The following is a 13,314-nucleotide window of genomic DNA, read 5'->3' as shown; positions in this document are numbered from 1 at the left end:
GCAAATAGACTTGTTTATGCCTTTATGGGCGAAAACAATAAAAATATATTAAAAAAAACAAATACATATTTAGAAACCTTTTTTTAATTTAATTGATAACATGTATTTTACTAAGGAGTGAATTTTTTATTTTAATTATAATATTAGTACTAAGGTTGATTATTTATAATAATACTATATAATGTTAAAGATTTTTTATATGGTCATTGAATTCTTTATTTATTTTTATAATAATTATTTTGTAATTTAAAAATAATTTTTATTAATTCATAATATAATTTTATAATATTAAATACACATACTCAATATATATGAATGGAAAAAATGTATTATTTTTCTCTATACATATTAGAGAGGTCAAAACATTTACAATTATATATATATATATATATATATATGATATTAGATAGTTATGGGTGGTTATTCAGAGAGAATAAAAATATATTTTTTTAACATTTGAGGTAGGTATTACAATGAGGCGGGTTTTATGTTTCCCGTCTCTCCCTGTAGATTTGAACTGTCTCCGCTCCTGATATTCGCTAGGGTAAAATTTGAGTACTCGACGAGGTTCGAGTTTTCTCACCCCACCCGCACCCCTGCTTTTGGACTTTTTTTATTTCTAATAAATATGAAAAAAAATAAAAAATAAAAACAAGGTAATACAAATTTTTACATATAAAAGGTGTCTAATTTTGGTTTATATATAAATAAGAATAAATTTTTAATTATATTATTAAACGGGGCGATGGCAAGACAAGGCGAGTATTTACATCTTTGTCCCCGCTCCCGTCTCCAATTTTATCAATCGGGAAAAATTCAAAGCCGGTCAACACGGGTTTTTTTCCGTCCAAATCGGGGTGAGTTCAGACAGGTATTCACGGGACCGGGTTAGATTGTCATTCTTAATCTGAAGAGTATAACGGTCTACTAAAAAGTAAAGACAAAAAACCGTTACATATATGATATCTCCCTCGTAATGGGTATCACAATAATCCATTTATAGATGAGAGGGAAAGACAAAAAACGATTACAGGAAGAAATATTCCCTTTATCTATTAGTATTTTTATCTTTATCTTTATCTTTATCTTTATTATAATAAAAATAATGAAGTATGCGATTCTTTTTTCCCGCTCAAAATAAGGGTACTTATGTAATTTTATCTTATCATAATTATTCTAAATTTTATTTTTTATTTTAATAAATTTTGAACATAAGAAAAACCCTTCATCTTTTTCTTTGCTTTATACAAAAGAAAAACCATCCCTCTTCTTCTATGCTTTATACGTTTTTCATCAAATTGCTTGCATTTTGTCTTCCACTCAAAGAAGCAATTATGAATATTTATTTCCTATGTATTGGTTGCAGTTTTTCAATGCCAATTGATCTCAACTATCCTTTAATTTTTAAAGCATTTTTCTTTTTAAAACTTTATTCTGATTGTTCAGTTCCATCATACTTCCTATTTCTAAAAATACTTTTTTCATATATACATTGTCCACTTTCTGATTTGGGTACTTTTGTACTTCTAATATGAGGATTCACACTTTCTCTATCAATCATAAGAAAACCACTTTTTAGGTAAGCTTGTATGAAGTATTAATTTTAAAGGTTGGTTGTTTCAATGTTGATGTACAGTGAATATATTATTAAAAAAATTATCCTTTTTAATTTTATCTTCTTTTTAAAGGACATGGCTAAGAGGTTTACATTACTAAAGGACATTGCAGCGGAGAAAATTGACTAGAAGATAAGAGTTCGTATAATAAGATTGTAGAGGCTGCCAGAGTTTAAGAATCCATTGCAAACAAATTCTTTGGAAATGATTTTGATGGATGAAGAGATTTTTTTTTTTCATAAATTATAACAGTTATAAATTTCATTGTTGTATAGTGTAATTTTCGTTTTTTCTTCTATTATAAATTTTCATCTTCACCAAAAAAAAAATATGATTAGTAAAGATATTATTAAAAAATTTATCCTTGTTACTTTCATCTTCTTTTTAAAGGATATGACTCAGAGGTTTACATTACTAAAGAACATTGCAGCGGAGAGAATTGACTGAAAGATAAAAGTTCATATAATAAGATTGTGAAGACTGTCAGAGTTTAAGAATCCATTGCAAACAAATTCCTTGGAGATGATTTTCGTGGATGAAGAGGATTTTTTTTCATAAATTATAATAGTTATAAATTTCATTGTTGGATAATGTAATTTTTGTTTTTGCTTTTGTTTTAAATTTTCATCTTCACCAAAAAAATATATGATTAGTAAAGATATTGTTTTCATAATCAATTACAATGAATCAATGATCTTCGTAAAGACATCGATAAATTTTTCTGCACGCATGTTATTTTTTTAGAAGCTAATGTATTTTTTTCCTTTATTCTTTTAATTATTTTTACCTATTATAATTCAAATAATAACCTTCTTTTAAAATAAATGAAATTAGTCTGATTCAAATCTTTCAATTTTTTCTTTTTAACCAAATCATACAACTCAATATCTTTCTTAAAAAAAACTCAATATCTTTCAGACTCTGATATAGGTAACTTGCATTTTTTTTTATAATAACATTATAAAAGGAAAACATGTCTACTTTAGTTCTAATTTTACCAATTTTTCAAGCATTTCACAAAGTTTATTTTCCATGATGGATGTGTTCAAGAGTCATTACATAATTACTTTACGAGGTAAAAATTTAATTTTGTTTCCTTTCTATTTGAATTACTACATCTTTATAGCATTTTAATATTACACATCTTATAAGTTAATTATAAGGTTTTTTTTTTCTTCAGGTTCATGCATTAGCTCATATTGTGTATATGTTAATGTTTTTGAAGCTGAGACACAATGCAATTTAGTTTTCTTAATACATCATATTATCATGTTTTCAGTCGTTTATCATTATCGTTTCATTTGTATATTCAGATATTTTTCTTCATGTTGCGTTGAGTTCAAATAATTTTCACAATTTTATATATATTAATTATTAAAAAAATTTATTGACTATAATAATTTATTTTTCGTGCAACGCACGGATACAAGTCTAGTATATATAATTAATGGAATGTATAATTATTATTTATTTTATAAAACTAAAATAAAAGAGGTTGAAAGTGAAAGTTTAACAGTAAATGATAATGTATACCTATTTTGTAATTGAGTATTTGTCTTTAGATATATAAAAGTAATACTAATGGTGATCTATACTTAGCTTCACACCCCTTTACCTTCTTTAATTCTCAACACAAGTACTTCCAAAAATAGCCAACAAAGCATAATAACTATTTTTTAAAAGTTCTTTTATTTCTTCCTCAAGTCACCCAAACACTTTGCTAGAATTAGGGAAATGACAACAAGCATGGTATTTAATTTACACTAAGGGAGCGTTCGGTAATGAAGAAGTTTTTCTATATCTAGAAATTACAAATATTGGGAATTATAATTCTTATAAATAACTAAAATATATTTGGTTACTCATAAAAAATTTATAGGAATATTCATATATAGGATTTTTTAGGAATTAAAGATTTTCATGTTTAATTGCACAATTGTATATTCTTAAAAATATACATGTTTTTTTGCAAAAATATCATTTACTAAGATATGCTTATTAGATATATTTATCTACTCGAATCTTATTACAAATATAACATTAAACTATTTAAAATAAAATAAAATTTATAGTTAAAAATTTATTTAAATACAAAATTTAACAAAAAAATGTTACATGATAATTAAGAAGGATAAGAATATATATTTCATTTCATTCAAATTAATCAATTAATTAAAAAATGTTAATTAATACTATTAAACTATAAAAATAAAGTAGACTTTATTTTTTTTATTAGACAGACTTTATTAATATTATTAAAATTGACAAGATTAAAAAATAATGAAATGTAAAAAAAAAACAACAACAAAGGGAGAGGGAGAGAGATGGAAAGGTAGAGAGGAAGAGAGTGAACGAGAGGAAGAAAGAGAACTAGATGGGGGTAGGGAGAGAGATAGTGGGAGGGTAAGTGAGAAAGAGAAATAGAATGAGAGAGAGAAGGAGATAGCTTTATGTTTTTTTTTTTAATACTATGATTTTTTATATCCATTAAACTTTTTTTTTAACTTGAAAAAGTTGAATTCTCAATTCTCACCTCTTTCATGGAAATTTTTTTTATGAAAAAGTTGGATAAAAATGGTTCCAAATAAATTACACTCTTAGGATTTTTTTTATAAATAGTTATCAAACATATGAAACTAAGATTCCCACTTTATAATTTTCAAGAATATAAAAACATTACACGTACCAAACGTCTCTTAAGTTTTTAGTAATGATTCATACTCCTAACCTTTCATCAATGAATGATTTTAATCCACATATAAAAATTTTATCTCTTCCAAAAGGTATATAGACACGTTATCAAATAAAACACTCAGGAATTATCTAAAAGGATGTCACTTAACTCACTTGTATTCTAAAGTCTAAAAAAAGAAAGTGGATATGTATACTTGAATATTTCAATTAAAGAAGTTATAGCTTAATTAACAATCATAACTCCACATTCTTACTCTCATCAATGACAATGTTTTATCAAGACAGACCAATTGAACATGATTAAAATATAACTAATCGATATTAAGAATTATGTCTAGTTAATTAAGAGAGAACAAATAAAGTAAACAACATAATTTAAATAAGCAAAGGCATTATAAACAAGCAATAGGATTACAAGTACGATCATTATATAATTTTATAGAGACTAAAAACATATTTAAATGTATGATAGTTATATATAAAATACTAATAATATTTAAGAACATATTATTTTATTATATAAATAATGATACTTTAATAAATAATATTTTTTTATAATAATTATACATAAAATAATTTAAAACATATAATAGTGTATATTTAATTTATTTATAATATTAATGATTAAAATCAGTGTAGTTTTAAATTATATAAAAAAAATTGAACAATGAACATTGCTCACTTCACAACGTTGGAGCTTCGACAGCAGGAAAAATCAGGAAACGAAACAGTCGAACAGAGTGTCGGTGTCACGAGGGATGCTACTTAGCTGGGAGATTGGGACCTATTAACAGACAGTATTATTATTATTTTTTCGATTAAAGATATGTCGGCTCATAGTTAATGACTAATCCTTCAAAACTTTAAAATCGATTTAAAAAATTAATCATTCTAATAATTATGTTTATATATATATATATATATATAAAGTAAAAATACAATTATTAAAATCGAATTAATAGTAAAGTTATATATATATATAAAGTAACTTAATAATAAAAGTTAAAATAATATATACACAATCTTAAATTTAAATTTTAATATGGTCACTGTAATTCTAAAATATATAAATTAAAGGATTAAATTTTTAATTTTACAAATAAAAGACAAAGTTATTTGACCATATCACCTATAATCTACGTTGGTATTAATTTACAATTGTTAGAGACAACAGCACTACGTATTAATATAATACACGGTAAAGTACCTTATATGTATAGTATAAATATGCTTGATTTTCATACACGACCAATATATATAGTACTATATTATACGGGTATTAAGATACTATTGTTACAGACTTAGAGACAACGTACAGCCATTTTTTCAGTATCTTATATAGTGTATAAATATTAATTTTTCACATATAATAATGTTTGAGCTTAGACGGCAAAAGAAATATACATGCATAAACACAACAAACATGAGAGACAATGTTGCCAAGGACGGATATTATCGACCTTTTCTTGGAACCCAACGATAAAGACACAACAACCATAGTAGACAAGATTTTATATATGTGATCGGCCAAGGCCGTCTTTTTATATATATAATGGTTATAATAATATTAGTGTAAATTTTATTAAGTATTATATTACTTAATAATCTTATATTAAATATAAATTTTGTAAATTTAACTGTTAGATTAAAAATTATTTACTCTTAGATTATATTATTTTTATCTTTTAAAATTTTCACTCTATCTTACATTGTTGTATGTGTACAAAATGCATAATTAGCATTTCAAATCATAAGTGTTTAAACCTAAATTAAATAAATTCAAACAAAAAATTGTAAACTGATTCTAAAAGTCAAAAATTGGTGGAAAGTTATAAATTAATAGTTTGACACATAATATAAAAGATATTTTTTATAAAATTGTAAGCTACTGAAAGGTATTTATTCTTTCTAAATATACACTGATAATTAAAAGATATTTTATAAATTTGTAAGTTACTAAATTTAATTATAATCTTTAATCTAAAGGCCTTGATCCTCGATTCACAAGATTGCAAGCAGTGGTCATGGTTTTACCTAAAAAACAACTTCAAAACTTAAGTTAACGGGTGTTTAGAGAGTTTGGTACACCTTTAAGTAAAATATTTTTTTGTAGTGAAATGCATGTATATATAAATGAGAAAATGTTATCGTTAAAGATTCGATTATTTAAATACATTCAAGATTTTTTCATTGTCATATAATGGTGAGAAAAACTTAATCATAGAATAATGTATTCCCGAGGCCAAACACTCCTCAGCCTATAAGAATACTTCGTTGATCAAAGCGAGCACTATCCATAGCCTTGTCATGTGAAAAGTGTGGATGCATCCTTAATATAAAGCCAACAATCTATAATTGTTTGACATGAGAATCTGAGATCTATCATGTACAAGAATAAAAAATATAAATTATTAATCATTTTCAAAAATATTTATTTTAAGCGATAAACTATACACATACAAAAATATTTAATATGCTAACAAATTATATTAAAATAATATTTTTACTAAAATAATAAAATAAAAATCAATATTAAATATATTAAAAAATCAAAATATTTTAGTATTTGTATGTTTTATTTTATTTTTTGACATATAATCTTAAATAAATAATATAATATTATATATTTTTAATTAATTTTTTAAATATTAAAAAAAAACAACAAAATCAATTCAAACCAAATTAAAAAATTTAATTTAGTTTGATTTAAATGTATAATTCTTTCAAATTAAATCACATTTTTTAATTCAAACTAGTGGAATCGAAGTACTTCGTGCCTCTATTAAAAATAAAATAATAAAAATATATTGATCTAATTGGTATTATTATTAATCAATTAGTTTCAAGTAGGGATGACAATGGGGTCCTGTGGGGGCGGGTAATAGTAAACCCGTCCCTGCCCCGCTAGATGAAAATTAGCTCCATATCTGCCCCATATCCACGCAGGTATCCATGAATTTCTTGAATACCCGTGGATATCCATGAATATCCATGGATATTTATAATTTTTTTTTAAAAATTAAAAAAATTAATTATAAATAATTTCAAGTTTATATTTAATGTCATTGAAATATTAAAAATTAAAATTTAATGTTAATTTTGAACTTGTAATTAACGCTAATTTTGTTGAAATAATAACAAAAAAACAAGATAATCAATAACTTAAAATACATCAATCTCACAAGTAAGTGAAAGTCTCGTATCACAAAGCTACAATAATTCAATCTCATAATTCCAAACGAAAGTAAACAACTTAAAATACATAAATCTTATTGGTCCAATCAAAGCTAGAAAATTAATCAAATTATCCATCTAATTGATACAAGAATAATTAGGATATTTAAGAAATGTTATTAAACGGGTACCCGCGGGTATGAATACCATCATACTCGCCCCCGCCCCATTTATAAACGGGTAAAAAATTATTCATCCCCATTATTCGCGGGTACTCAATTAGCCCACTCATTTATTATCTGTAATGAATTTTACCCACAGATATTCGCAAGTACGGGTATTTTTGTCATCCCTAATTTCGAGTTCTTAAATTTAATTAAAAAATATTTTTTTCTAATTTTTTAAATAAAAATGTATAATGATAAATAAAAAAAAATCAAAGTAGTTACCGAAAAAGATAGATAACTTTTAAAGAAAAAGAAACCGAACTACCCTATAAACACCCCGTTTCAAATCGATCTTTCGCACACTCGTCCAAATGGGGGAAGTGAGTGACGCAAATTCGCAAAATTGCAAAGCTCTAACTCAAGCTTTACGTGATATACATATTCACGTAATTATTAAATTTGGTAAGCATTCTTTTCAAATTTTGTTCCCTTTATAATAATAAAATCTAGACAATCATTTAGGTCCACACTCTTGTGTCATTCAGATCTTATCTATTTATACATATTTATCATTTTCATATATATATATATATATATATATATATATATATATAATTTTATTAAATAATGTTTTATAAACTATTTATATGAAGTCTTACTAATAAAATCATATAAGAAAGAAAAATTATTTAAATGTTTATATAAATATTACATTAATAAATTTAATGCTACATTAAAATGTAATTTACTTATAGGGAGCACTCCTTCAGTCCTTCATGAACACGTGAACTGCAATTGCTGAATCCCGCCGACTCCACATGCACCTTAATTACGTATACCACTAAATTGGGTCATTTGTGTATTTATATTTTATTTGAAAATTTTAAAATAAAATTAAAATTGAGGTTAAATAATTAATAATTTGAAGAATTAGAAGTAATTCATTGTTACGGGTGAAGCGATTATCAATCTATGTATCCTTTTATATTTAAGTATAAACAGGGAGTGGTTCACCTTCTAAACAGAATGTTCATATGTCTAAGACTCGAATATTGTTAATAAATTATTCACAACCACTACCCTTGCATAATAAAATATAGTCGTGGTTTTTGACCTTGAAGAAGATAAATTAATAGGTGTAACCTTATATGAAATTAATAAGAAAATGTATTGGAATGAAATTTTATAAGATTATTTTAGAATTTTTTTTTTTTGTGAATTGTAAAAGATTTTCTAAAAACTTTATAATTTTTAAGATTTTTTAAAAAGATTCTGTAGAAAAGTGTTGACTTTGAAAAAATTAAAAATATTTTTATGATCAAAATGTTGTAATATAAATTTTAATAAATTTATATTTTAAAAATTTATAATGTCTGAAAGGATTTTACGAGATTTCACAAAATAATATGATTTTTTAAAAATAAATATAATTAATAAAAAAATATAAACAGTAAATTTTGAATAAAGAAAATAAATTAATATTTTTCTTAATCTTTTAATAAATAATTATTATGATTTCATGCTAGTAACATTTCTCTTTTATGTATCTATAATTTTTTTCTTTCATATTATTAAATTTAAATAATATGTTCAAATTTATTATATTCATTAATGGGCAAGATTATCAAAATATATTTTAATATGTTTAAAATTTTGATATTTTGATATTAAATTTTATTAAAAATAAATATTTGTTAAAATTTTAGAATTTAAAATTTTAACAATAGATAATATTTAATAATTTAAAAATAATTTTAAATATTTAATAATTTAAAAATAAATATTGATAAATTATATATTAATATTGATAAAAATTTTATATTTTTTAATACTAAAAAACTTTTTTAAAGTAAATTTTTTTTAATTGAATACTATAAAATTTTGATGTATTTCTTAAAAAATTATGATTACCTAAATTAAATACTACAATATTGTAATATATTATAAAAGCAAATGTTTAAATGCCTTAATTGAATATTCTAGGCCACTTGGATCAGGGCTAACCGGCTAATTATTGATGTTGATGTTAATTACGTTTTTATAAAACTTGCTGTAGTGTGTTCCAAGGTGCATTTAGACATTAGTCAATATGATAAAATTTAGGTAAAATTGTTTTAGGTGTAATTAATATTAACTTTTAATTAAAGTTATAGTTTTATCTTAATAATATATATAAAAATAAAATTTAGATATAATTTTTTAGATTAATTAATATTGTTTTCGGAGTGATAAGGGTGGTCCAAGTGGTTTGGGGAGAGGGATATAGGGTTAAGTGACTAAGAGGGTGTGGGTTCAAATCTCCCCACTAACAAACTAATCATTAACATTTGCCGTTCAAAAAAAAATAATTATTTTCTGATTAGAATTAAAGTTTTAATTCAATTACATGAGTAAATATTTAACAATGATATATGTATTAAATGTAAGTGCATATTACTGAGATAAAATTTTAATTTAACTTTTTTTAAAAACTAACATCGATCACATATAAAAAAAAATGTAAGGACATTTTATCACATGTACACGAATAAAATTTAATATAAATGTTTAGATAGTTAGATGCATTTGTTCTAATCAAATTTAAAATTTTACTTAAAATTTAGTTCATGGTTCATTAATGTACACTTATGTATAAGATAAAAAACTTAGTACAATTCTTTATGTGTAATTAATATTATTATCCAATCATAATTAAAATTTGATCTCAACAATATGCACTTACATTTAATATAAGTTTCACTAATATACATTTATATATGTTATTAAGAAAAAATTCATTCTCTAATAAAAATAATGCCAACCGTATTTAAATGAATTGTACTTAACTTCTTTTTGTTTTAGAAAAAAACATATCATTTGGATTTTTTTTTAATAAATGTGCACCCCACTTTTAATAAAGGGAAGATAAAATAAATAAATAAAAGAAAAGATAGAAACAGAATCATACATGAGATATGCAAACTTCGAGAAACATAGAAAGAGATTAAAAAACTAACAAATACAGCACAAGCAAGAGAGCATAAAAAAATCAGAAAGATATTTGTCCTTTATAAAGAAAAAGAAAAAAGCTTCTTTTTACATTTCCAAATATTCTCACGACAATTGAACACACATGGCAATAATAGACCGCTGCATCTGCATCCCTTAATGACGAGGGGCACCAAAGGAATTTCCTATTCTGAATCGCATCCCTGATCATATATATATATATATAAACAGAGTATGACACCAGCAAAGACCATTCTTCATCCTAGAATAACGATCATGGAGTCCTCTGGGGTTGAAGGTGAATCCGAAATACTAAAGGCTGTTTTTCTTCCCTTTATAACACCCAGTCATCTGGTACCTGTGGTGGACATAGCCAGGATCTTCGCCATGCATGGTGTGGATGTGACCATAATCGCCACACCAGCAAACGCTGCAATTTTTCAAAGTTCCATCGACCGTGATTCCAGCCGCGGCCGCCCCATCCGAACCCATACCATCAAGTTTCCACAAATATCTGGTTTGCCTGAAGGAATGGAAAGCATCAATGCTTCCACTCCTAAAGATATGACCTCCAAAATCGTGGAGGGGATGTCCATTTTGGAACGACAATTCCGACAAGCCTTCCGTGACATGAAACCTGACTTCATAGTTTCCGACATGTTTTATCCTTGGAGTGTCGAAGTTGCCGCTGAGTTAGAAATTCCGAGGTTGATTTATGTGGGTGGGACTTACTTTGCTCACTGCGCAATGGACTCCCTCGAAAGATTTGAGCCTCACAACAAGGTAGGTTCGGATGATGAGAGTTTTCTGCTTCCCGGGTTGCCCCACCAGATCGAGATGATACGTTCGCAGCTACCGATTCGGTTTAGAAACCCGAATCATCAGTTCGGTTATTTGATGAAGGCGGTGAAAGAATCAGAGAAAAAGAGCTACGGATCAGTGTTGAAAAGCTTTCATGAGTTTGAAGGAGATTACGAGGAACATTACAAGAAGATCATGGGGACTAAGAGTTGGAACGTGGGACCGATTTCGTCATGGGTGAACCAAGATGCTTCGGATAAGGCTGGTAGGGGACACGCCAAGGAAGAAGAAGAAGAAGAAGAAGAAGAAAAAGGAAAAGAAGGTTGGCTCGCATGGCTTGATTCTAAGAAAGAGGATTCTGTTTTGTACGTGTGTTTTGGTAGCATGAACAACTTCCCCAGCGCACAACTTGTGGAAATAGCCCATGCCCTTGAAGATTCAGGCCATGATTTCTTATGGGTAGTTAGGAAAGTTGATGAAGGTGAAGCAAAGGGTTTTGTGGAGGAGTTTGAGAAGAGGGTGCAAGCGAGCAACAAGGGTTATCTAATATGGGGTTGGGCCCCACAGCTTCTCATACTGGAGCATCCAGCCATTGGAGCTGTGGTGACTCATTGTGGGATGAATACCGTTATTGAAAGTGTTGATGCAGGTTTACCCTTGGTGACTTGGCCTCTTTTTTCGGAGCAGTTTTTCAATGAAAAGTTGCTGGTGGATGTGCTCAAAATTGGAGTGCCGGTTGGAGCAAAGAAATGGAGAGATTGGAATGAGTTAGGAGATGAGATAGTGAAGAGGGAAGACATAGGAAAGGCAATTGCTTTGTTGATGAGCGGTGGAGAAGAGTCTTTAGAAATAAGAAAGAGAGCGAAAGCGATGAGTGTTGCTGCAAAAAAAGCAATCCAGGTTGGTGGCTCTTCTTACAACAGCTTGAAAGAGTTAATTGAAGAGCTAAGGTCGTTGAAACTTCAAAAGGCCAACCGCAAAATGGAGGAGCCACTGGCGTAGGCAAAATTGTAATAGTTCTGTCCATGATTCCTGTTCCACCGTTTACACCCAACTCATTTATTTAGTCACGTCACTTTAATTTACGTCTGAAGCTAGTATTGAAAAAGTTATGGGTTATGTCACTTTTCCGTTTCTTTTTATAGTTCAAAGCTTCCATCGGGTTTTCTTGCAATTTTTTTACCTAATTTTCTGTTTTTTGCTTTCATAGTTTTGTGATTCCCGTTAATTGAATTCCATCAACAAAACAGGTCAAAACATTAATTTAACTATTTGATAATTAAAATTTAATATACACACAGTGAATTATAGAATAAGGTATCTTTACAAAAAGTTAATTTCATTTTTTCCTTTCTCTTTCTTTATATATCAGTATAGTCAAAACATTTCGATATGTTATTTTAACCGATGATATCAGTTTGTCGCCAAATTTTAATCTCTTATTTGCTTAAGCTTGTGTAGGTCCAGGGATAGAATTGTATAAATAGAAAAATTGGTAGATTTTTTTTGGTGTTGTTTTGTATTTTTTTGGTGTTGAGAAAAATTGGTAGATTGCGTACAGATTGGAATTAATTCACTGGTCCTAAATAATTGTGTATATTTAAGTAGACATGACGCATGGCAAACGAACTTGACATCTGTTATCCATAGATAAATATTTCCATTGTGGTGTAAGCAAGTGTTCCATTGTGGTCTGGGACATGTGAATAAATAAAATATTTAGTAAATTACATTGTTTTTTTACGAGAGATAAAAGTATTACTTTTTTGTTATATTAAAATATATAATTTAATTTATTAGAACCCATTTATTAATCGTGTAAGATAGAATATGATATAAAATAAAATAAAATAAAAATAAACTTTAATTGTATC

At 26.5% G+C, this 13,314-nt stretch overlaps 1 protein-coding gene across 1 annotated transcript; it reads left to right on the top strand.

Annotated features, from left to right (window-relative positions):
• Positions 1-10,823: 10,823 nt before the first annotated feature.
• LOC109796163 (soyasapogenol B glucuronide galactosyltransferase) lies at positions 10,824-12,614 on the top strand. Its single transcript, XM_020355822.3, has one exon. The coding sequence runs from the start codon at positions 10,874-10,876 to the stop codon at positions 12,440-12,442; it is 1,569 nt and encodes a 522-aa protein (XP_020211411.3). The 5' UTR covers positions 10,824-10,873; the 3' UTR covers positions 12,443-12,614.
• Positions 12,615-13,314: the final 700 nt, after the last annotated feature.

Source organism: Cajanus cajan, chromosome 7, assembly GCF_000230855.2.
Source record: "Cajanus cajan strain Asha chromosome 7, NIPB_CcT2T_4, whole genome shotgun sequence".
Taxonomy (NCBI): Eukaryota; Viridiplantae; Streptophyta; class Magnoliopsida; order Fabales; family Fabaceae; genus Cajanus; species Cajanus cajan.
This window is presented reverse-complemented; position numbering and strand designations above follow the sequence as displayed.

Bases quoted from the DNA above. Each gene is read 5' to 3' on its own strand.
- LOC109796163 (XM_020355822.3), top strand. From the start codon at position 10,874: ATGACACCAGCAAAGACCATTCTTCATCCTAGAATAACGATCATGGAG.